Consider the following 25,704-nt stretch of genomic DNA (forward strand, 5'->3'; position numbering starts at 1 on the left):
GGCTATGGGGCACAGTTCTGAGTAGGGTTCAAGACGGACACATTTTCTCTTGCAAAGATAGATTCGTTATTAGCCTATGGTTTGTTGCATTGAAGTGTTACGTTACTATGCTGATTCAGTCAATTAGCCTACTTTATGATCTCAGAGGAGCAAACTCAGAGAAGTTAGTTATTATTTTTTGGTCTGCACGCCAGACCTGGATCGAAGACCTGGGCGGCCGCGCACGCGCGCAGTTTAGAGTGAACGTTAACGAAAAACAATGTGTGCGTTACGGGGCATAAAAGACTACCAACCGACCTCCTGTGCACCTGCGGGACTGTCAAACTGCGTCAACCTCAGCAACGTAAGGAAAAGTTAATGTGTTTTTGTTATAAACTAGTGTACATATGCAGTTACATATACATTTCAACTTTCTAACAGTAGACTAAATGTGTTCAATTTGGTACAGTTGTTAGGTCTATTCTGTGCACATGTATGACCGACGTGACAGTTTGATATTGCCGAATTCACACTTTCGCCCGCAGTGGATGTCAAATGGTTGTTTACGTATGATTCCAATTTGACAGGCGCCGTCAATTTGACACGAGTGGGGGTGGTTGAAGAGAAGTGATGTAATGGTATACTATTCCATATTTGACTAGACTAGAAACAAATGCATTATGATTCGATATTATCTTTGGGTTAATTAAGAATAAGAAGGTAATAATATTGGTGCCACTTTTTGTATGTGCACGCAATGTTTATTTAGGGGGGAATAGTCCTGATCCAATGTGTAGACTATAAACCTTAAGGTCAAAATAGCATTTCATATACACTACCATTCAATAGTTTGGGGTCACTTAGAAATGTCCTCATTTTCAAATGATAAATTCTTTGTCCATAATAACACAAAATCTAAAATAACACAAAATCAATCAGAAATACAGGTTAGACATCCGCCTGGTAGACATTATCAATATTGTAAATGACTATTGTAGCTGGAAATTTCATAAAAAATCTTACATTTCCAGCTACAATAGTGGGTATAGAGGCCCATTATCAGCAACCATCTGTCTTGTGTTCCAATGGCATGTTGTGTTTGCTAATGCAAGTTTATCATTTTAAAAGGCTAACTGATCATTACAAAAACCTTTTGCAATTATGTTAGCACAGCTGGAAATAGAATAGACAGAGTTTCAGAAGAAAGTTCTTTGTTTCTGGCCATTTTGAGCCCATAATCAAACCCACAATTGCTGATGCTGAAGATACTAAACTAGTTTAAAGAAGGCCAGTTTTCAGCAGTGCTACAGTAACAGAATCACAAAAGGGTTTTCTAATAATCACTTTTGCCTTTTTAAATGATTGACTTAGATTAGCTAGACTAGCTTCAATAGACATTTACAACATTAACAATGTCTACACTATTTCTGATCCATTTTATGTCAATTTTAATGAACAAAAAATGTGCTTCTCTTTCAAAAACAACTTTCCTTAGTGACCCCAAACTTTTGACAGGTAGTGTAGTAAAATTATATCATCCCATATCCATGATGATGATGTTATTCTGTTATGTCATTCTGTAATGTGTTAATATACTTCAATTAATATAATTCAATAACCAAAATAGATTAAATAGATTATTTCAAACTCAAGGTGTCTTATATTGGCTAACTTAACACAGTGGTTTTTGGAAAACCTATTCCCCTCAAAAAACAGTTCAGTGATATTAGACCATCATTCTTTTGTTCTCAGCATCAGTCTGTGAAATTGCCCATTTGCACAGCAGATGAGATCAGAGACATGGACTCATCTTGACATTAAAATACTTTTCAGTGTTGAAAACATCTGAAAAGCATTTATTTTGGAGTGAAATATTACATCAAAACGTAACTGATATCACCACAGCCATTTTTTTTACTTTGGTTTTTCAAATTGGGTAACCGTTGGCCTGACAGGCTTTTTTTCTTTTTTTCTATTCAAATCCATGCTGAGTTTTACGAACTGGGTATTCAGTGGCTTTCCTAGAGAAAGGAGGAGTCTACTTTGGTATTCACCTCAGTGCTAGCAGTCAGCCAGTGCACAATGCTGACTATCCGTCTTTGTACATTTCCCACATCGTGTGGCCATTTGAATAGGTCGTTTCAATGCGTCTCTGTCCTGATTTAACAGTGCTATATAGTACACATGGCCTTGACAGTGGCAAAGCTGAGTCTTACAAAATGCTTCCAGACCATTTTGCCTTTTAAACCTTCTCGCTCCGTGAATAAAAAGGGTAGACTGCTGAGAAAGCAGGTGGTGATGTCTCAGTGACGATGACTAACTGGAATGCATTGATGATGCCAGCGCTACCCAGTGTCTCGGCTCATTTTATTCAAGACATTGATAATGCTAGTGCTACCCAGTGTCTCGGCTCATTTTATTCAAGACATTGATAATGCTAGTGCTACCCAGTGTCTGGGCTCATTTTATTCAAGACATTGATAATGCTAGTGCTACCCAGTGTCTCGGCTCATTTTATTCAAGACATTGATAATGCTAGTGCTACCCAGTGTCTCGGCTCATTTTATACAAGACATTGATAATGCTAGTGCTACCCAGTGTCTCGGCTCATTTTATTCAAGACATTGATAATGCTAGTGCTACCCAGTGTCTCGGCTCATTTTATTCAAGACATTGATAATGCTAGTGCTACCCAGTGTCTCGGCTCATTTTATTGAAGACATTGATAATGCTAGTGCTACCCAGTGTCTCGGCTCATTTTATTGAAGACATTGATAATGCTAGTGCTACCCAGTGTCTGGGCTCATTTTATTCAAGACATTGATAATGCTAGTGCTACCCAGTGTCTGGGCTCATTTTATTCAAGACATTGATAATGCTAGTGCTACCCAGTGTCTCGGCTCATTTGGTTCAAGACATCCCTTTATTCAATGTTAACAGTTCACCATCGAGAAACTAGGGAACTTTGTTGTGTAAAAGATAAAAACATTGTACAAATACACAGAAAGTGAAGTGGTTCAGCTGCTGGGAAGGGAAATAAAAGACATTTCTATGGTCATCAACTGTGAAATGCTTATGAAGTTGATGTATTAATTAGACAAGGACGTTTACATTTTTATAAGTTTTCCCATTTCTGTGCATATAGTTATAGCATAATGAGTTGCAATATGTTATTGCCTTTCATTTCTAGTTTTGTTTTATAATATTTTTGTTGATCTTTATTTGTTTACATTGTTTACATATTATGTCTGTATTTATTGTGTACATCACATTTATTGTTTGTTTTCTACATTGCTTCTATAAGTAAGGGAATAAACTCTAGTTAATAAAGATGTAGGCTATGATTTTTGGCCAGCGGTTGTGAAAGTGGCAATGAAAAATGGTCCCTGAAAGAAGTGTACAATTTGTGGATTGGTTAAGCCTGCTTCCACCTGACTTGAAGTCCTCCTGACCACAATCTGAGAAGTATGTTTTGATGATGTCAATAACATGTATTGAAAATAAAATGGATGTGCACCATGGTTTGAATATCCCCATTTCAAATGTAATGAATCATAATCTAGGTTTTACTAAAGCACTGCCCTACAAAACCTGTTTGTCATTTGAACGTACAAAATCTCTGATGTAGCAAATTGATGTGGAAGCTCGCAGCATTCCAAATGCCAATAGCTAGTAAATAAGAACCAATCAAGACCCTCACACATTTTCTGCGCAAATATTATGTTTACAATAGGATCCTGTCCAGACCAGTGAGTAACATGGGTTGCGTTAGCCAGGCTATGGATTTTGCCCAATGTCATCACTCACTTTCAAAATTAGGAATTTCATGGTACTGTGGTATGATTTGGATTCTACTCACAGGTTAAGCACATATAAACAACATAATCCACATCCAGGCGAAGATGGGAAGTTTAAAATGGATTTTGTTAAATGCAATAGTCCCTAACTGCATTATAAAAAAGTAGTATTGTATTGGCGCAGACAAAGCTACGTGTGCATGGGCATTCCCAGCTCAAGTTTTTGTACTTGTTAGACAAGGCCGGTAGCCTGGAATACGTGGAGTGTTTTGAGAGCCAGGTTTTTCTGCTATGTTCTGTAGCTCCAATGCTGGCCCCTGGGGATGTCTCTGTGTCTTCAGGTCCCCTTTCAAACAGGCGAGAGAAACCTGAGCTTCTCGCTCTGTTCAATTCACCTGTCCTCTCTCCCCTCTCCTTTCTCTTCCAGCTGTCCTGTGCTTTTTCACAACTATCCACCTCCCCTGTACAACTCTCATGAAAGTAGATGAAGTCGGGAAATACAATATTTGTTTTGTGTTTGTTTTATAGTTTTTAGTCTGTCACTAGGTTGTTAAAACACTGAACTTTAGTGCAGGGAATTGTATGGTGCGTGCATAAATATGGAAAGAGGTCTGTCGCTGTGCAATTTTAATATATATTCCAGCAGAATCTCGTTCCCAGACACTTCCTCCCAGATTTACAAAAGGTCTGGTTGTAAAATCTGATGAAGTTGGCCTTCGTTAGCCAATACCAACATTCCTGGCGTGACAGGCATTCCCTTAATCGGCTTAGTCTTCTACGTCACTTTTCCCAACGTCTTGTGCATCCAAGCACTAGTTGCTACATTGTAGGGTTGTTGAGGGACAGCTGAGTGTGTGGTGCTGCAGAGCTGTCTGAATTGACCCTGCACAGGCTTGGGGAAGAGAAAAGTTATTGTCTTAATACAACTTGTTCATTGTGATGAAAGTATGTTAGTAAAGTAGCCAACGTAAATCGAAGAAATATTGTGTTCAGTTTGGGAAACTGTTAGCTGCTTCTCTTTTGTATTTTTGTGTTACTCAGTTGACTGGCGATGTCAGTCGCAAATACTGTTTTTCCAGTAGGTCCTCTCACCATCTCTATGCTGGCAGGTGAAACGCAATCCCTGAAGTCATTGGTGCAGTAAATCACATGACCTTCTTCCTGCACCCTTATGACACCTTACTCCGCCCCTTACACTCTTACACTGTGACAGCCAGGTATGGAAAGGTTTCAAGCGGGGAAGTGTGACACATCGGAAGTGCCAAAACAATAGGCTTGACTGACATTTTTGTGCTATAAAAAATAGATAAAGTAGTAACTTTTCATTGAGGAGACCGGAAACAAACATTTATTAAAAAGGTGAGTTTCATGTTGGCAGAGTGCAATTTCTACTCTTTTTGGAGAAATTAAATTACTAATTTCTCCCCAAAAGATTGCAGTTGTTTGTGTAATTGTCTTTGTCTAGGTATTTAATAATCATTCTCTGTTCTCAGTGGTAGAACTCCCTACTGTAGGTAGGCATATTATTGTCATAACCCAGTTAACACGGCTGGTGTCTTTGTGACACCTGATCAGTTCCTTGTACTCAGGGGTGGCAAGTCAGCTTTGAAGGAGAGGCCTGTGTTTCAGTTTCTGACTCGACCTGCTAGTTTAGCTTGAAATGTTTTATGTTTAATCATTGTGTTCTGAGCCTGGCAGAATTGTCTCTATATGTATTTTTCTTAAATTTTGGAGCCAGACTTTGAGTGGCTTTTATACCATATGGTAGTGTTGGCTGTCTAATATGGCTGGTGTGATGTAAAGGGCACGGTTCTAATTAGGCTATACCCTCCCGCCCTAGATCTGTCAGATGTTGCAGTCAATGCGATCCTGACATTGAGTTATTCCAATACAGCCGTTATTGACATTCTTAGCTTTACAAGCTGCAATTGTTTTCTATCTGCATGTGTTAATTTCTTTCTTGTTACCTAGATGTATTCTACTGGTGATGAAGTGGCTGTGCTGCACAATACAAACTGATCCTGTTTTATGTCCAATATCTGGGTTTGTTTTGGATACAGCGTTACTAGGGAATACTTAATGCAGCGAGATGAAAGTGAAGGGTCAAAGGCTATTCCGCTTTATGCTTTGCTGAACTTGACACAGAGGCCTCATTGATTGAACACAATAATTGCCTCAGGAGAAGTGCATGCGCAGAACCTGTCAATGTCTCTCTTAAAAGTTCTAAAGGTCTCCTGAATATCCTGTCAAATTAAAGTGTTGTACTAAATGTAATGTCAATAGTGTACACTTGAGTCCTTTTCTTTGTTGATGACACTGCTTTACAACGTATAGGTGGACCAGTTAACTTAGAATGCTGTACTGACAGAACTCGGTCCGTTGTCGTTTTACTCCCAAGAAGTTAAATCCCAAATGAGTAGTCGTTTTGATTTAGTTAGGTAGTTTGTTCCTCTACATACCATCACAACAACCAATACTGCTGCTCAAACTGTCCCTCCACTGTCCCTCATTTAATAGTTACTTAGAGATGAGTATTCTCTAATTTGCACATATCCAACCGCCTTGTGTCTTGGGTTTCATTCCAGCCTCTCAGTAGAGTATGAACTGGTTAGGCAGGGAGCTGCCACAATGCAGCTCCCTGCCTAATAGGTTCTAGGCCTTCAGCAATTTGGAAGTACAATGTAATTGGATAGAGAAGCACCCTCCATGAAGGCTTTAGTGATTTAAATGCATAATAAATATGTTTTTTAAATTTAACTTGCAGAATATCTTCTGCTCAACCAGTTTGCTCTTTGGTCCATACACCCATGGCTTTTCTTTTTTGAGGTAGTGTCAGTACACTTTGCTTCAGCTTAGATTGAAAAGGCAGCACAGAATTATGGGTGAGGTCGTTTTCAGAGGAATTACATTGGAATGTCCCCTGCCTGTCTTTGGCTTCCTGAGCTGGCATGCTGTGCTGATGTACATTAATATAATGCATGTCCTTCGACACACATGCTTATTTTACTAGTGAGGACATTTTGGGGACAAATGTATTCTTATTAAAAAGTGAGGATTAGCAAATGGTTACTTTCTCCTGTGTGAAGAGATGTAAGGCCAAGTTTAAAAGCATGAACCATCCCTGGCTGTGGCCAAGCTAAGTACTGTCTATGAGAAGTCAATGTGATATATCTTTCTCGCTCTGTCTCTGAACTTGGCAGCCATCTCAGAGGCTTAGGTGATTACTTTCCTGGATTCCATGGTTTGTGGACAGGAAATGTCAAATTCCTTTAGTTTCAGTCATATTTGTCATGGTCACTCTTTATCGAAGTGCTGGTTTGTGTGTTCTATTGCCTATACTAAGTTAGTTTGTTGTGCTTATTAATTTCTCTTAAACATAACCAGCTGCTCTTATAACGTTAACTTCTGTTCGTAGACCTTTGTCTTTGTTGGTTAATGATGTAATACCTGCAAAGTCCACCACAATGAAGAGGGCCTGATGGCAGTGTATGGTCCAATTACTTGTGCCTTTCCTGATGTTAATGTATTAGCAAATGATTGTACAAACAAGTGTTACACTGTGTACCAAAGGTAGGTCCACTCATAAACTGACAAATTGTCTTTTTCTGTAGTGGCCCTCCCTTCCTGACAAATATCTTTTCTTTTTTTTTTTTACCTGCTTATCAGACTGTGTACGTGACTGCCAGGAAGCACAGCAACCAGTAACTAACTGCCTACATGTGTGTTTTAGGTATTTAGGCATATGTCTTATATATTATACTTTGGTCTTCTATAATTATTGCCTATGAAGTTCAGGCAGAGATAAGTGGCACTTGGATTGCTGATTTATCTCCTCAGATGAGAACAAGCCTCCTGGCTGTCTCAGCCAGATGATGATATGCTCTGCTTCACGCCAACAGAGTTGCTGCTGTTGTCTGTTATGTACCAGTCACTCAGTCAAGCAGCACAGGCATTGTCTGAATTTGCCTTCTGGTGTGTGGCAGAGCAGGTGATTTGGCAGTCTCATCAATGACATCACCATTGTGGAAACTGACTGACAGTAACTCTTTTGTACAGAGAAAGTGATAGCATTTATTACTGTCTGTCAGCTGATTTCTTTACTGTCAGTTTGGGACAAACTGGGAGACATTGACTGTAAACCCATGACAAAGCACCTGGTGTAGCACTTGAGCATGCATCTCATACTACATTGCATGAAAATACCTTAGTTATAGGCTACCTGGTTTGGGAGTTTGCCTTCACTTGGCATCTCAGGTCTGAAGCAGTTCCGTAATATTAGTAAAGGATGAAGCCAGAAATGTTTCGGCCCTCCAGGACCAGAATTGAATAGCCCTAGTATACAGTATTTTCTTTTCTTTCTATCCTTTTCGAAAGTAAATCTGGCCACCCACTATTTTATATGTGCTGCTTTTCAATGACTTTGGAAATCATCCATGTTGTATTTCATGTAAAGTCTACATTTTATATGTAATGATTAATGTGTGTTGCAGCCCTGTCCCGTGTTCAACAAGAAGGGAAAGATGGAAGGCGAAAGTTCATTTAGCAGAAGGTCGTGGGCATCACAGTCTTTGCGTGTCACTGCCAGGGAGCTCTCCTTGGTCAGCGCACGAGGCAAGAGCAACGCCATCGCCGAGCGCTTTTCCAAGTGAGTCACACTAAAAACCTCCATCTGTATGAAGGGTTGACCCTTTCAACTGCGTGTCGAAACCCAAATCTGTATCTGTAGGGAATCTTCCATATCAGCCAGCTATACCAAAACCATTGTTCCAAGCACACTGACCTTTGGTGTTTAGCTCCGTTATGTACAGTAAGTCATGTCTTTCAGTGAAAAGCTAAATTGAATGTCAATCCAAACACTCAAAGGCTTCATAAAAAAACCTTCCACTCCAAATTCGCATGATGAACCGAGGGGAAAGGAAGTAAGAGGCATATCTACCAAGCCAGACAGATGTAGCCGAGCAATCCAATCCTCCAGGTCACTGGGTATCCCTTGTTGTGTCTGCCAACAAAGTTTAGTGCAGTAATGGAAAGAGAGAATTCTAAATTAACATTCCTGTTGAGGTAATCTTATCACATCATAATTGTAATCCTATGCATTGTCAACTATTTATACTTGATCAACCTTGACCTATTCACTTATCTTGCATAATGCTAGATTTTTCCTTTTGCTATCCAAAGTAATTGTGACCTCACCACAATGTTAACATTCAAGTTGCTGTAATTATACTGGCAAAAGACTCCATGTTTTCTAGGTTAAGGAGAAAAGTCTTATGAAGAGTTATGGTCAAAGTGAGATCTCCGACCCCCTAAGGGTCCTCCAATGTTCACCTGGCACAGCCAGAAGAGGACTGGTCACCCCTCCGAGACTCGTTCCTCTCTAGGTTTCTTCCTAAATTTCGGCCCCCTTGTGGAGTTTTTCCTAGCCGTTGTGCTTCAACACTGTTGTAGCTTGCTCCTTGGGGTTCCAGGCTGGGTGTTTTGTAAAATCAATTTGTGACAACTGCTGAAGCAAAAATGGTTTATAAATACATTTGATTTATCAAAGACAGACCCAGCTTTTATGAAAAAAATATTTAAACGTCCAAATTCAAACCTTTAACGCATGTCCCAATATTATAGATGTAATGTCAATGCAATGCAAACATCCATCCTCAGTATGATGCAAACACTGGTAAAGTCTTTGTTTTATGTTGTTGCACCACTTTTCTATACCAGCAGAGGTCACCATTGCTCCTCTCTCCCCCTCCTACAGGTACCAGAGAGCTGCTGATGAGTCTAATGCAGAGAAGAAGAAAAAGAAAGCGGTAAGTATCTCCATTGGCCTCTGCCTTGGAAGGACCTCTCTAAAATGTTTGCCAGTGTTTCATCTCTTTTTGTCCTTATTTGTCTGTGAATGGGTGGAAAAGCGCTGTCACTCGCGTTGTAAAATGTCAGCCTCTTTTCCGAAAGCCCTCCAGAAGAGATGCCTTCCACAGTATCATCATCGTCTGGTCTGAGTAACAGAGTCCATGCTTGGCCCTGTCTGGTCACTTATTGGCCACTTATTGCCATTGGCAGGCAGTCAAGCCCATAATCCTGACACCGCCGACTAATCCCAAAGTAATTCCCTCTGTTGGGATACTGTCCTTTGTCTGTGGGATGTAGTTTATTGTCATAGTTGGGCAGTGCTGGAGAATGGATGAAGGGATGTGATTGGCCAATGTCATGCAGCGGTACAAGGTAACTACCATTTCCAATGAATCATAGATGGGGACATATTCTTCTGACTGGGCACCTACCTAGCTGCCATTGAATCTGGACAATTCACAGGAGTGTCTTTGTATGCTGTGTACACAAACCCACATGTTGTTCTGTGTGTGATGCGTGCTGTTCCTTTTGTTTTCCTGCTTGGCCACAGGTTCATGGGTAAAATGTCCCTGGGGGGTTGGTAGGGCTGTGAGGTGACATTATACTGTAGTTCTCTGTATAATGTAAAGCTGGTTAAATCCATTGGGTTCTCTGTCTGCGAAGGAAATGTGAAAGTTAAAGATGCTACACAGACAGTGTCTTTATGAAATTGAAATTACGGTGTTTCTTTCTTCCTTGCATTTGCTTTGATTGGATCTGATATTCACATATTGAATTCTCCTGGTGGTCTGTTCTCAAAATAGGAAAGTTGTTTTAGGAAACTGTGGCTCATTTTGGGACGACGACGACGACGACTACTAAAGTCACTTATAAAATGCAATGATGTGCAAATAATGTATCCCTATATTTAATAGAAAATTGTACAAAGACAACACATTAAATATTGAAACTGAGAAATGTTATTGTTATTGAAAAAGTTGGTACAAGGGCATGTTTACCACAGTGTTGGACGTGTTTTTTTCAAGAAGAATAATGTCTCAGTTTCAACATTTGAGAGGTTTTCTTTGTACCATTTTTCTATTGAGTATAGGGTTTAAATGATTTGCGCATTATTGCATTCTGTTTTTCTGTACATTTTTATGCAGCGTCAACTTTTTTGGAAACAGGGTTGATATATATATATATATATATATATATATTCTAAACTGTACAGAAATGTATCATAGACCTACATTCATACTGATCCTCATAGGGCTTTAAATTGCCAGGGACCACACAATACAAAATGATACTTATTGCAGCTGCCAATACCATATTCTAAGTATATACTGTTACATTGTTCATTATAGACATTGTTCATAATAACCCCCCCCCCCCTGCAGGTGGTCAGCATAGGTCAATTATGACCATAACATCCTGTCATTTGAACAGAAGTTCTGATCAGTCAGTAAAATAGGAGAGCTGGAAACATTGGATCGATACTCATAAAGTTGCAGAACAAACATCAGTATCAAGGAAACATTTTCAAATTTGATGCAGACATTGCAAAACAGTGAAGTCTGGCGAGCTAGTTAAAGAATGTGCTCCTTGGACAATATTAGTTTGACACTCATTGTAGAATGAGATGCATGGTCAGCAGGGGGCTACATTCCCACTCCAAAGACAGCCTCTTTTATTAAAAAAGCCCTTAAAATGTTTGTTTTTGCAACAAATATGTCATTTTTTGGGCAGTTGGACAAAGTGTTATGCCCTGGATAGAACAGCAGTGTCTAGAGTTGGAGCTTAGTTGTATTTCCAAGTAGCTCTTTACCAGTACAAAGATAATTGCTCATGTATAATAGGCACACAGAACAATATTTTATTCACACAGGCACTGCTTTCACTAAGTAGGCTTAAATAATTCGCTGTTTTAACAGACTAGCATGTGTAAAAACGGCATATTTTATGGTAAAGATTGCTAACTATACAAATCTCAAGAGTTAGCTTTGTAACCTAGTCAATTGAATTCCCAAAGCCCAAATTAATAGAATTATCTTACTTAGTCCTGATAAAACTGTTGTGGTCCAAAAGTGGTAAATAAATACATGTACATTCTTCAATCTGTATTTGAATGTTTCCCCAGGATTATGTCAGGAAAAAGGAGTTGGCACAGTTAAAGTCCTTAACATAGTAGCTTACTCCGGTTCCAACATGTAAGATCACTTCTAAAAATGGATCCATTAAGTCATGATGACAAGCCATTGTGTTGCATAATGTTATGTTCGTAAGCTTGCTAGCTTGCTGTACCCAGTCTACTGGGATAATTTTTTTGGAAAACCCACCTTTGGTGGAGGGCCTGTATCAAAACAACAGCTGTATCAAACAAGGACAACCATGAGTACACACCTAACAACTAGTGTGGTTTGTATAACATGGAGGCTGTGCGGAATTAAATAAAACTTCTAATGTGCCAAACCCAGTCCTGTGTTCCTTCTGACCAATTGTGTGAAACAAAATGTTACCTATAGACCTACACATCTCTCAAACATAATACAAACCCCCTGAGGGTCCCTCATGTGAAATGCCTCTTTAGTCTATTATGGGGTAATGTTTGCCTTTGTAAAAAATGCTTTCTGAAATGCCCATGATGTTATTTGGCATTAATGAGAGAATAGCGGTGAGATCATTTAACAAGAAGCACAAAGGTTGTGGCAAACGAAAGGTTGCTTGATTAAATTTCAAAGTAGGCAAGTGAAAGCTCTATTCTGTCTCTGAGCAAGGCAGTTACCCCTAATAGCTTTCCGGTAATTGTTAAAGTGTGTGTTCTCAGTCATACCTGCTAGATAAAGAGAACGAAACGAAGTAAAATATCCCATACTCAGTCAGCAAAGAGTTAAACTTTTTTTTTTTTTACCAAAAGGATAATTTCCTGTGTTCTGGTTTCCTGTGGTATTTTTTTTTTCCCTCTGCCTTTCTCTCACTCCTGGTCTTGATGGGGGGTGGGCTAGTTCCTACATGCAGAGTTTTTCTAACTGCTAACATCTGGGAGAGCTTGATCACTCGTACACATCACAGAGACCAGAGGGAAGGATTGCAAACCGTTTCCAGGCACAGAGCCCTCTTCCCTGCCACCTAGCCTCTTCGATTCGCTGTTACAGGTTTCACCACTTGTCTTTTCAAAAAATGGAAAACAAACTATTCGTCTGCTGCTTTTTTTTTGCCTTGTGCTTCTTGTAATTCATCTGCTCTAACAAAGAGCGGCATGCCTCCTACTGTCCCTGTGTGTTTCTGTCAGCTTTTTAATTCTCTCTCGTCTTTCCCTTTTGTTCAATCCCCCTACTTTGGCTTTCCTCCTGTTCCGCGTGTCCATGTAGTTTGTCACATTTTGTGGATGGAATTTGGCTTGATGTGTTTTACTTGTTAGGTTTTTTGGTTGTGAATATGTTATCAATGCTGCTATACGTTTGATCACTTACAAAATGCAAAGAACTGTTCATGTCTATTTTACAAGTTATGGATAGTGGTGGTTACTGCTTGGAGATTGTTATGGAAGTCATTTCAAATAGTTTTTATTGAGGTGATTTCCATTTGCCAAAGCCCTGTGTGGTTCTATGAAAGCAACATTGAGTTCCTCACTTAAACTAGTTTTCTTAGTTGGCTCTATTCTGCTTTCAAAGAGACATTGTTTCACTTGCATTTCAGAATTTCCCTACATTACACAGACCGCTTCTGAGTGGACACTCCTTTCCATATAAATATATTGTAGAAAAGATCCAGAATGTCGAACAGTGGAGTATTATTGTTCTCTTGACCATCCCTTCTTGACATAAAAAAATGAGTTGTGAGCTTCATGGATGGATGAGCCTAAGAGAGCGTAGAACCCTTGTTGTACTTAGAGGAAAAAGTGTGGTGGGTTGCCACTGAATGGAATGCAGTTGGGCAAGAGGTCTCCATGTTCTGCTCTCATCTTGAGCCAACACTTGGTCTGCCTCTATGGCAATTGACTGTGCCGCACCTGATGGTTTCTAGCTCTGAATTCAGCTACCTGCCAGCCACTGTGACAACAACCCTTTGGTACTCTGGGAACTGCTGCACATCTAATCTTCACATAATTTCTTCCATGTCAGAAACTAACTGCTGTCCTGTCCACAAAATGTTCTACGATAGCCTTGGGAAGAAAACGGAAGTTTATTTTTTTATTTTTTTGCTGTTGGTTGCAGTTTGGGTGGTTTAACTTGTGATGACATAATACCGGACATGATTAACAGATGTTAAAAGTAGGATCCATCTGTTAATTCTGTTGCAATTGTTTGGTCATCTGATTCCACAGTCGCCGGGTATTGGTACTGTTGGTACATCAGGACTAAAATGCACATTTCCAAATGGTTAACCAGTCTTTTTCTGGATATTTTCTGGATATTCAGTCATTAATTCAACACTCCATTCCAGTCTCTAACCTGCTCTTCTCTTGTGTTCTTGTCAGTCAGTGGACAGCCTGCCACCCACCCTGCGTTCAGGGAACCTGAGTGTTCTGAAGAAGCGCTGGGAGCAGCCGGGACCTCGCCAGGACAAACCTGCCCCGATTCCCTCCGGTCCACCCCGCGCCCGACACACCCCTCCAGCCGTACCCAAACCAACCCCCACAACCGAGCACCCTTCCCCAGCCAAGTCTCCCGCATCCCTGGACAATCAAGGAAGTCAAGGGCCACCTAGCTACTTCCAGTACCCTGCGGTAACAACCGCTGTAGCCAAGGAGGGAGCTGAGAGTGGGATGGAGAATAAAACTAATCGGCAGACCGAGGGAGACGAGGGGGAAGGGCGGATGCAGGTGGAGGATAAGGTGGTGCCGTCCAGCCCCTGCACCCCCAATGAGAAACCCAGTGTGCCTCTGAACAGTCTGAAGATGATGTTTGAGAAGGGACCGAGTGCCAATGGAAAGGTGAGATGAATGGAATTTTCACACACCAAGCTTTTTGGACTGTGTTCTTTTTTAAAACACATTTTCCCTAACCATAAACCCTAAGCTAACTTTTTAACCCCAATGATCAAAACCTTTTTGCTTAACCTTAAACACAACCCAGGAAGACCTGGCTAAAGGTATTTAATTGTAATACATGACCATACACACTGTCTATGTCTGCTGTCTGGTAATTGCATCTGCTAAATGAATATATATAAATCAGCTAATTTTACCTAAAAATGAGATTTTTTTTAATATAATATAAATAAATAAATAAATAAATAAATAAATAAATATATATATATATATATATATATATATATATATTAAAAAAATCTCATTTTTAGGTGAGATGAAAGAGTAAGCCAAGACAGAGGGCATTTACCTTAAAGGAATGTAGAAATGTAAGTTGGTACCTGTGCGGGTGTGCCAAGTTTAAAGGTCGATGATGAGTGTTGTAGGAGGCACAGGTTACAAAACAGACAGCGGGTGTGGTACATTTACGATGATTTGCAGCCAAACTCTTGGGATTTAAACATCTTTACACCCCATGTCTATTCTTTCACAGCCAGGAAGTTATTGCCTTTTTAAAGTCCAGCCTTCCTGTGGAGTGTATTCATGCTGAGTCACATGTCTTGGTACATTGTATACTCACCGTTTTTAAAAAGCCCTGTGTGAAGAGTGTATTAGGCACCCTGTGGACGGCTGCCTGCGTCAGTGCACACCACGAGGTACAGCCAGGACTCGGACCTGGTGTGCGCTAAACTAGCTTATCTACTCATACAAGAGGACTAGACAGGGGTGTAGTACAAAATTCTGGGCCCTGCACGTAGGCGCTCTCTGAGGGCCCCTCTACACGTTTGCGCCCTTTATACTTAGTACCCCTTTTCCCCGTCTGACGCCACTGGGCCTAGACTCCAATATGCGCATCCACATACGTGACTCGCTCCGAGGGGCCGTCTCCGGTGGCTCCTTGAGTATATACAGAGAAGTCACTGAATAGTGACCATGGTAATGACTGGCCCATCGCTGCTTCACTTAACCAACTCTTCAGTCAGTCCTTCCCCCTCGGCTTCCTCCTCCCAGTTCCACACAATGCCCATCCTATCCCTTCCCCATCAACCCCCTCTTTAGTGCAGATATAATGGCTCAGGGTCAAGAATGTACCCGCATTCCTCAGTCTTTTTCTTCGAAGACCCACCTTGGTTTTCCCTGTCACGGTGTCCTGTTCACAGAAGAGGGGTCTTGTGACATGGTGGAGGTCACCCTGTTTTATTTAGTTTTCTCTGAAATGGTCTTTTCTCTTATACAAGTTGGAGTGAACTTTGGGGTTTGGCTCTGAGACACTAGTGTCTTGGCCCCCTGGGGATCTCTGGTGAACCCTGGCTTAGACAACACTTGATGCATGGGCATGTCAGTGAGTAAGCCTGTGGAGTCTGATTTGACTGACTTTGCCAGTGGGAAAAATCCCTAAAGACAGCTGTCTAGGAAGAAACCTAGAGAGGAGCAATGCACCGGAAGTTGGCTGGTCTTCTGACTATGCCCAGTCAAGATTATAATCATATGAACACACACACACACACACACACTCCTTGCATTCCCCAGCTTGAGCTATGCTGATGCTGTCTTCCAGCAGTGATGTCATTGAAGTGGTATGCACAACCCTGCTTCCAATGAACACAAACGGTCTGTGACTAAAGTCAGTCACAGTATGTCATCTAACTTTCTCATTAGTTCTATGCCTCCGCCTGTCTTTGCTTTTATCTACCCATCAACCACTCATTATTTCAAGTTCTGTTTTTACTCCCTGTTTGTCTTTGTACTGTTTTTTGAACTTTCCTGGTGGGTTAATTTCTTTTTGAATTAACAGGTTTAGCCTAGTCACATTCTGTAAACGCATAACAAAATGAATTTCACAATACTATTTAACAGCTATAATCTGTGGTGCCTGTCTTATCTCTACTACCTTGGGATTGAAACGTCAGGGCAGACATGGGCATACTTTGATTGGGTTCAAGTCCCCAATGAGGGGCTGTTGTAGCCTGTGGGTTTTGGGTGGAACCAAGTCCAAATTATTATTACAATGTATGATTACAGTACATTTCCTGCAATTCTACACTGATATGGGCAATAGAGAACATTTCAGTAATTTTATAACGTTTCAGCTATGTTGCTTAGAGATTGCATAGAGGTTTATTTTTTGTCTACTTTGAGTTATGGGACAGTTAAAGATTGGGTGAAGTCTACAAGCCATGATTCATATCTACAAGCTCGTGTTTTTATTCATTTAACCAGGTAAGTTCATTTGAGAAATACATTTCTATTGTCCTTGATGACCTGGCCAAACGGATACAATTAGATAGTGGATTCAGCCACAATTTTGAAAAGGTGTGATGAATGTATTTAGCAATTTGAAAAAACTGCTGATACGTAACAATGTGGAAATTGCACAGTCTATTCTACCATTAACTGTCAACAGTAAATTTAAGTGGCTAACTTTTTTTAAATTATGATTTTATGGGAAATTAATCTGATGCCATGGATCACTACATGCCTCCTACCTTAGGGTGTTCTGTCCATAGTTTGAATCTCGTTTTAGGTTTCAAGCAGGACTACTTTGATCAAGACTACAGGACACTGGAAACTAAATATAATTCCTGAATGCTTGAAAAGGGTAGAAGCTCCGGTTGAGTTGAAGTATTTTCTTTTTTTTTCACATTTAAATTACATTTTTGCATTGTTTTGGTACATACTTTGCAATGCGTTTGCATCAGTTGTTCTTGCCATAACCTGTCCAGAAGGCCTGGTCTGTTTTAATTGGTCCGGTCCCTTCACTCATTTGTATCCAGGATTACTGCTTAAGCCTGACCATCTGTATGACTCACCAGTGTGCTGACAATGGCTCTAATGTTACTTCATGAAGTGCTACAGCTTTAGCTTATTAACGAGTAAACACTGAGGACATGTGTCTGCGTGCATGCGTTTGTATTATTCAAAATGGGGTCTAAGAGTTAAATATTTTTTGCCGTGTTAAATATTTCACATTCCAGGTTAAACAAAATAATTGTTGATTCATTTTTAAAACTTTAATAAAATATTCACGCACATTAACAACACAGTATGAGTTGGTGCAAGAAGAACAACAAATATGGATGAAACGGGAATATGAAGCTGGCTAATAAAACATTAAAAAGCCTGGGTAGAGTTTGTTTGGTATATGTCGCAGTTGTTAATCATTCTTTGATAAGTGTTTCTGCTCTCTGGACAGTATGACCACTACTGCAGTTGTCCTAAATGTTTTTGTTTTCAAGGTCAAATAATTATTTTCAGACCACTTCTTCCAATGAACATATTGAAAGGTTCAGACAATATAACTTGTGGTCTGGTATTTTAGCTGTAATGCATCTTGTCATGTTTATTCTCTGTGGTGAAATACAATACTTTAATGCTTAGGTTTTCATTGTTTGTTGTACAAAGTTCGTGAGAAGCAGTAAATGCAAAACAATGTAAAACCTTTCTGCTACTTGAGAGAATTGACGTCCTCAAATCAGGACAAGCTGGATGTTTGATGTCTGTGTTGATGCAATTCAAGTAGCTGTGTTGGGCAATTCAAACTGATGTGAATCCTAATTGATTAGGCCAAGAGCACTGTGTGGGAGGGAATGGCCTAAATCGGTGTTTGTGTGCAAGCCAGTATGAATAAGGGTTTGTTTAAGCACCCATCAGTAGTTTATTGTAGTGCAACAGACGTGTAGGAACAGGCTTTGATGTTGGTGGCCCAAACTATTGTGAGAGGTGATGGGGTGAAGACTGAAGAAATTGTGGCGGTGGTCATGTTTGGCCAATGACAAGGTGGCTTAAGATCATCTGACCTTGTTGAGATGAGCAGTAATAGAAGAAGACTAATTAGGGTCAATTTGTAACTAGCCAACATAAGCATTATTCTGTTTTTGTACTGCCAATATTGTATGAATTCAAGTTTGAGCATGTTGGGAGTATGTTGGCTGGAATTCTCCTGAAGAATTGTCTAAATCTTGTCTTGCCTAGTTGCTTCAACTTCCTATTGTTTACTAATGCCTCTAATACACTCTACACTGTTTAAGAGTTTTTCCATTATGAATAAGTGGTTGCACAGATTTGAGAAACTGCTAGACATTAAGATGGGTGTTTCTATTTGTCTAACTTTGTTTTTAACATTAACAGAGCATGACAAATTTTGAAATGTGTGTCAATATTGTACAGGTGTGCTGAGCTCTTTAACACTTCCCCAAGAGGACTCTCAGATGTTACTGCTGCACATGTTGTTCAAACATTAATGAAATGACTGCTTCATTTTTCATTGATAGAAATTGCTTCCACATTGGCAGAGGGCTCCTTCATGCCTTGCTAGCTATAGACACAAAGAGTCAGGGTTTAGGCCAGGTCACAACATTTTTACTGCTAGTTCACTGGTTGTAAATTACATTTGAAATGCTTTTGATTTGTTTCCTTTGTTTATTGGATTATTAAAGGCCTAGAAAGACAGTTGATGATTTTATTTCTCTAAACAAGTTGGCCTCTTAGGTTGGGGAAATGCCTGCTTAAACTTCCTCAAAAGCTAGCAAGTGGAGTGGTAATGCTTTAATTTCTTGTAAGTTTTTTTTTTGTAAGTATTTCTTGAGTTTTTCTAGGACAAATCTTGCTGGTGTAAAATAAGCTTTCGTATTGACGTAAAATAAGCTTTTGTATTGACTCCTGTCAGAGTCCTGAAACCTGACTTTATCTCTGTCATCTAGGTGAGGACCGGACTACATAGAAGCCCGTCTGACGACATGGAACAGAGACTAGGAGGTAACACACACACACACACACACACACACACTAATTGGCTCCGTTAATTCTTTTCTCAACCCTTACAAGTATCCCAGTCCATGCTGTTGAAAGGATTCCCTACAGTATGGTACAGTGACCATCATAACTCCAAGTAGGGATTGTGTTGGGTGGGTGTCGTGCTGTCACTAGTTTCCAGGCAAATGTGTCACATTTGTATCACTTGACCATCATTTTATGTCTGTGTGTTTACGCTTTGAGTCTTTCACATGATTTCTTTGCAAACAACAGACTTGCTGTCATGTGCCTTTTATCCAGTTATGGTCTGGTCACTGTCCCATGACACTCAGATAGTTGAACTACTGCAGAGACTGTTCTGATTCTGTCTTAGCCAAGGGTCTGTAGTTCTGTCAGTGGTTATTATGCTCTTGGTCACATCCTTGATCATGGCCCTACTTGCTCCTTTGCTGTTTTGGTCAATTGCGAGATGAACAATATGAGACATGGTTTTACACTTTTCCCAGTGGTAAAATGAAGGTGGTTTGCATTGTATGAATGTTGTCAGTTTCTACTTTGAAAGCAATCAGTGAAGGGAAAATGAATTGACATTATTATCTACTTTTGAAATACAACAAAATAATGGCAGCAACATGTGCATTTACAGGTGGGTGTGGCTGGAGCCTTAGTACACAAAGCCAACCTAAACCCAGACCCACCCCACCCAAACCTATTGTGCAATTGAATTCCCTCTACTGACCCACGTAGGAAGGGGTCCAGTGCAGTCATTAGATTAATTAGATTAGATTAAACTTTCATTGAACAAGTACAGTACAGCAAAATGCAGTGTAGACATTATCTGACCACAGGTTACTTGGCCGTGTGGCAGAATGCTGTGTTTGTTTATAGGGCATTGTGCTCAATATAAAGATATGCTTTATTTGCTTACATTTGTTTTGTAATTTGTTAATCATAAATGATTTGGAGGCCAGAAAAGAACAATTACAGTATTTATACAGTAGGTCCATTATATTGTCTAAACCTAAATTCAGAATCGAAGTATAAGAATGGGCTGATGAGTTATGTTTTACTTCCACTCAAAATGTTTTTACCCACAATGGGCCAGATGGAATTGCCCAGGTTTTTTTTAACAAGGTCTGAAGACCTCAAAAGCAACATTAACATCCCGGGACAGCTAGCATTAACAGAAATGAGCCCCATGTATTTAACATTGTAGGTTTTTGTTTTGTTCTGTGTTCCAGTATTTTGGAAATGAAACCATGACTATGGGGTTAGTGTAGACTGTCACCTTTTAATTTGTGGGTATGCTCTTCAAAATGTGATCAGCCATTCATAAGCATAGCAGAGCTAAAAGATACTTTGGAGTTCACTGTATATTCTAACCAGTGTCTGTATGTACACGTGTTCCCCCAGTGCTTTCCCCTGACAGAGTGCTGGAGACCACCTCACTCAGGGAAAGAATGGCCAAGTACCAATCAGCCGTTACCAAAAAGGGACCACAAGCCCGTACTGTGAGTTACATTACATTTTGGTCATTTGCATTCAATAGTCAAAGTATACACACCCATGCAGTATCCACTGTTTCCTACCATAAGTCAATCTGGATTGTTACCTGTACATACTGCATCTACTAGCAGATAATGTATTGACTCCACATTTTTCACAAAATGTTAACCGCTACAAGCAACATTTGAAAGCCACTGTAGCTGTGAATAACTACATATTTATGCTTTGATCATTTATCTGACACTTATCCAGAGTGATTGGATAATTTTAGTTCCTTTACTACATAGAAACTATGCAAATCTGATGTCAAACGAGCATGGATCATACCTCACTGATCGACCTCTTGTTCTGCAGGCCAGTCAGTCAGATGGAGAGGACAACAATCTCAAGGAAAATGTGCCACCTAGTGGTGTGGCCGTGGTAGGTATTTGAGTGTGTGTGTGTGTGTGTGTGTGGGGGGGGGGAGAGACAAACTGTGTCTGCTTGTCTGAAGATTATTTCAAAGATTAAGGGAGATGCATTTAAATAGATGAAAGAGGAATTAACCCGTAAAAATCCAATGGCTTTCTTTTTTTCCTCTCTCCTTCAGAGCCAGGCTTTAGAATCCTACAGTAGAAAGGTTGCAGTAGCAGAGACCAATAGTAAGTCAGCTTTAATTTTCTTATTTTGTGTAATGTCATCCCCCACGATTCATGCCTCAATGTGCTAGGGACTGACCTGTAAACAAAGGGAGACTGTGCTTCTTATTGGTTCTCTGTAATGTAGGTTAAAGGGCAGAAGGGGTGGAGCCCCAGAATGGGTCATTACTGAGTTAATGCTGTGTCTAGGCATTTGGCTCCTCTCAAGGCTTTTTAGAGAGGAGCCTGGGTCCTTTTTTTCACTTGTATTGCTCTGTCCAACTGAGACACTGACTCCCTGTGGAGCCAAGATGGAGTCTCTGTTGTCTAACTGGTTTGTTATGCATGTTTGGTCAGTTTCAGGGGATGGCATGGACACCTCTAGCTTTAAGGGCAGCGGTCATTCTTCACCCTCAGCCCACAGTGACCAGCCCAAAGCAGCCAGGGTGGGTTCCCTCCGAAGCTTCCAACATCACGCCGCACACCACTCTATTAAATCAAGGCCATTAATAAATGATCTGACAGTAAGTTATTGTCAACCACAGTGAAGTGTATGAAGGACAAATGCTGAGTCTGTCTGTGTCTGTGTTTAGAAGTTCTGTCCTCCTGTGAGGGAGACATGCATAGTGTGCCTGAAAACTGTGTACCCCCTGGAGAGACTGGTGGCCAATACCCAGGTCTTCCACACCACATGCTTCCGCTGCCTCCACTGCAACACCAAGCTCAGGTACCAGCTGACACTCACTCGCGACGGCACATTAATAACGTCGGTTGACTATCATCTCGACAAAATATAGCTTTTCGTAACTGTTATGTATTCCCCAAAACAATTGGGAAAATATAGGGAAAAGAACATGCCCTGAATATTATTGTCCGTTGTGTTTCAGTTTTACTAATCACGTTTTCTGTCAGCTGTATCTCAAGCTGAGGAATATTCGCTTTGGAAGTACACTTTAGATTCATTCAATTTTTTGTGATTTTTGGTGTCTTTCTGGTTAATTTGCTGTTCAGCCTGGGGAACTACGCCTCTCTGCATGGTAACGTCTACTGCAAGCCTCACTTCAGCCAGCTGTTCAAGGCCAAAGGAAACTATGATGAGGGCTTTGGTCACCGCCCACACAAAGAGCTGTGGACGCCTCAAACTGAGGAAGAGGGACAAGAAGAACGATTTGATGGGGAGGTGGAGAAGAAGCCTAAAGATCGTGTGGAAAGAGTTCTGCCGGTTTGCCGTTCAAACGAAACAACTCCGTCCTTGGCAAAGCAGCCCAGCCCCACAGTGGAGGAGTCTCCCTTGGCTAAGGTGACAGACCTGACTGTGTCCCTGGAGACGCGCAGTCACACCTCCACTGAGAAACTCTCCACTGTCGAGAAACCACCAGAGGCACGCAGGCTGAGAGTTGCCTGGCCCCCTCCTGCTGACAGTGATTCTGGATCTGCTCCTGTTCTGGAGGCTTGTGGTGGTGTGGGCCGGCCCTGGAGGGCCAAGTGGCCCCCAGAGGGGGAGGTGTCATTGTCGAACCTGAGCTCAGACAGAGCCGAGCTGAAGAGCCTTCGAAGGAGCTCGTCTCTGAAGGAGCGCATTCGGCCCTTCTCTGTGGCCCCCAGCCTCACTAGCACCCAGGGGCCACGGGAACCCCGCCGGCCCGTCAAATCTCTGCTGGATAGAAGGGGGTCACTGGAGGACAGCCACTCCACACCTGGAGATCCAGAAGCCCAACCTTGCAGGAAGAGCGAAGTTGGCCAGGGAAAAAACGAGAGCAAGCCCACCTGGCCCAGCGGCAGCGAGGTGAACGGTGTGACCAGCCCTGAGGAGGCGGAGAGCCTGCAGGAGGAGAACCATGATAAGCCCATAGAAAGCCAGAAAGAAAAAGAGGCTCCTGTCAAATGTGACTCGCCGGACAGCCCATCAACTCCCTCTCCGCCATCGTGGCCCAAACAAAACCGCAGCTCCCAGGACGTTGGCTTCTGGGAGGAGGAAGTGGAGGATGGCGACGGTGAGCAGCTCACTGTAGAGGAGATGATCAAGAGGAACCGCTACTATGAAGAAGAGGAAGAAGAGGAAGATGACAACGTTTGAATAGACACTCCGCTCTTATTTAGACTGGACACCAACACATTCTATCCCCAGTACACTTTGTATAGCCCAAGCAGGGTTCAATAGTTGTCTGCTGCTCCAGGGCTGGTAGCAACATGAACTGGTTGATCTCATCAGTGGTTGGGGACAGTTGTTTCTCTGCATATTTGGTGGTCCAGTTCAAGAAATCCATGTTCTGCTGTAGAAAACTGAGGCTATCATGTCACAATTAGCACCACATTAAGATTACACAAGGGAAACCGCTATAATGTAACCAGCCCAAAACATTAGCGTTGACCCCTGCCTAGGGAGCTCAACTGCAGGGAAACCATGGGGATTTACCTTTCTAATTCTGTCTGGGTTCAGTCTGATCATTTGAAGTGGTTGTTTCATTCACGCTAGAAAAGTTCACGCAACAAGTCAATCTTACTACACTACATGCAGCCTAATTATTTCACTGATTTCTGAGGAGCCTGAGGGAAAAGGTGTGTTAGATTGTAAACAGTGGACTGGAAAGGATTTAGTACTGTTTTACATGGTTGTTGTTGTTTTTAAGGCTTGTCTGTCTTTTTAACTGGACGTAAATAGTTAATCATTTTGAAACCGCTTTTAATTAAGAGGGAATATTACGTAAGCTATATCATTCTCTAAAATGGAAACTCTTCTGATCAAAATTCTGCTACTTTTCTACAAAAACAAAGGCACAAATATTTAAATATGATGAATATGGATATTTGTATTGGAAATTACACGCTTACATAGCCTCTGCTTCACAGGTAGTACTATTAGTGGTCGAGTCAGATGGATAACAGGTCACGTGCTGTTTTAGATCATCACACGTCACTTCATACTTGCCATGTACCATGATAAGAAAATGTTTGATCTGGCCCAACTAATCAAACTGTGTAATATCTGTGATAAGTTAAGGTTGGGTGTCTTTACTTCCTGGTCTTTAGTTGTCCTTTGACACTGCCTATTTTAAATTTGTATTAAAACATCTTATTTTATAATGAGGAAACTGGATGAATGCATAAACTATTAAACTCATGTTTTGTATTTCATGGACCAAAAATGTTTGTACTTTGGAAGTATTTGTATCTTAAGTCTTAAAATAACCAAAGTGAAAAAACATGAAATAAATTATAAATGGTCTTTATCTATTGTCTTATTTCAGAACACAAACCAAAACCAGCATTCAATTAAGTCTCTCTTGTAGACAGTGCAGCTTTATTGGCAAACCAAAGGTTTTATGCATTTCCTCCGTAATAAGGTCAATGCTTCACCGGGGCGGGGAGCCATATACCACACCGAGCGTAGCGGGCATGATCGATATTCTCTGCGCCTCCTTGACAGCAACACCAAGGTATTTTATAGCTTGATGGCACCAATAGAAATAGTTGTGGTACATAAGCATTTTAAACGCAAGACCCAGTACAAGCCATGCCCACTAAGATGTACACTATGTGGACACCCAACTGTCAAACAATGTCTTTATGCACAGGGGCCTTCCACAAACTGTTGCCACAAAGTTGGGAGCACCCAATTGTCTAAAATGTCTTTGTATCTTGTAGCATTAAGATGTCCCTACACAGGAACTGAGGGGCCTAGCCCATACCCTGAAACACAGACCCAGACCATTATCCCTCCTCCACTAAACTTTACAGTAGACATTACGCATTCCGTTAGGTAGCCTTCTCCTGGCATCTCCCACCCAGATTCGTCCATCACACTGTGAAGCGTGATTCATCCCACCAGAGAACGTTTCCACTGCTCCAGAGTCCACTCCAGCCGACGCTTGGCATTGCATGTCGATGTGAGGCTTGCCTACAGCTGCTTGGCCATGGAAATCTATTTCATGAAGCTTCCGACACACCGTTCTTTTGCTGATGTGGCAGTTTGAAACTCTGTGGTCAGTGATGCAACAGATGACGGTTGATTTTTTCCACGCTTCAGCAATTTGGGATCCTTTTCTGCATGGTCAACCACTTTGTGGCTAAACTGCTTCCACTTCACTTATAGTTGACCGGGGCAAATGGGGTAGGGCAGAAATTTCACAAACTTTCACAAATTTCACAAAACAAAGGTGGTACCCTATGACAGTGCCACGTTTAAAGTCAC

General features: G+C 41.0%; 1 protein-coding gene across 3 annotated transcripts; it reads left to right on the forward strand.

Annotated features, from left to right (window-relative positions):
• LOC105016976 (LIM domain and actin-binding protein 1) lies at nucleotides 1-24,742 on the forward strand. Of its 3 annotated transcripts, none has more exons than XM_010881201.5 (11): nucleotides 1-343; nucleotides 8,267-8,421; nucleotides 9,529-9,580; nucleotides 14,086-14,541; nucleotides 19,338-19,392; nucleotides 20,803-20,900; nucleotides 21,250-21,315; nucleotides 21,485-21,536; nucleotides 21,870-21,958; nucleotides 22,106-22,239; nucleotides 22,524-24,742. In XM_010881201.5, exons 1-11 carry the CDS (start codon nucleotides 260-262, stop codon nucleotides 23,587-23,589), a joined length of 2,307 nt encoding a protein of 768 aa, XP_010879503.2. In that variant the 5' UTR covers nucleotides 1-259; the 3' UTR covers nucleotides 23,590-24,742. The 3 variants fall into 3 exon arrangements, with proteins under 3 accessions (XP_010879503.2, XP_010879504.2, XP_010879505.2); XM_010881202.5 differs by lacking the exon at nucleotides 1-343 and adding an exon at nucleotides 4,989-5,135; XM_010881203.5 differs by lacking the exons at nucleotides 1-343; nucleotides 8,267-8,421; nucleotides 9,529-9,580 and adding an exon at nucleotides 12,672-12,760.
• The last annotated feature ends 962 nt before the right edge of the window (nucleotides 24,743-25,704 follow it).

Source organism: Esox lucius, chromosome 17 (assembly GCF_011004845.1).
Source record: "Esox lucius isolate fEsoLuc1 chromosome 17, fEsoLuc1.pri, whole genome shotgun sequence".
NCBI classification, from domain to species: domain Eukaryota; kingdom Metazoa; phylum Chordata; class Actinopteri; order Esociformes; family Esocidae; genus Esox; species Esox lucius.

Excerpts from the sequence above, each read along its gene's own strand:
- LOC105016976 (XM_010881201.5), top strand. The coding sequence starts at position 260 with ATGTGTGCGTTACGGGGCATAAAAGACTACCAACCGACCTCCTGTGCA. Across the intron at positions 344-8,266 it reads ACTGCGTCAACCTCAGCAAC|CCCTGTCCCGTGTTCAACAA; the intron begins GTAAGGAAAAGT and ends TGTGTGTTGCAG. Across the intron at positions 14,542-19,337 it reads GACCGAGTGCCAATGGAAAG|GTGAGGACCGGACTACATAG; the intron begins GTGAGATGAATG and ends TCTGTCATCTAG.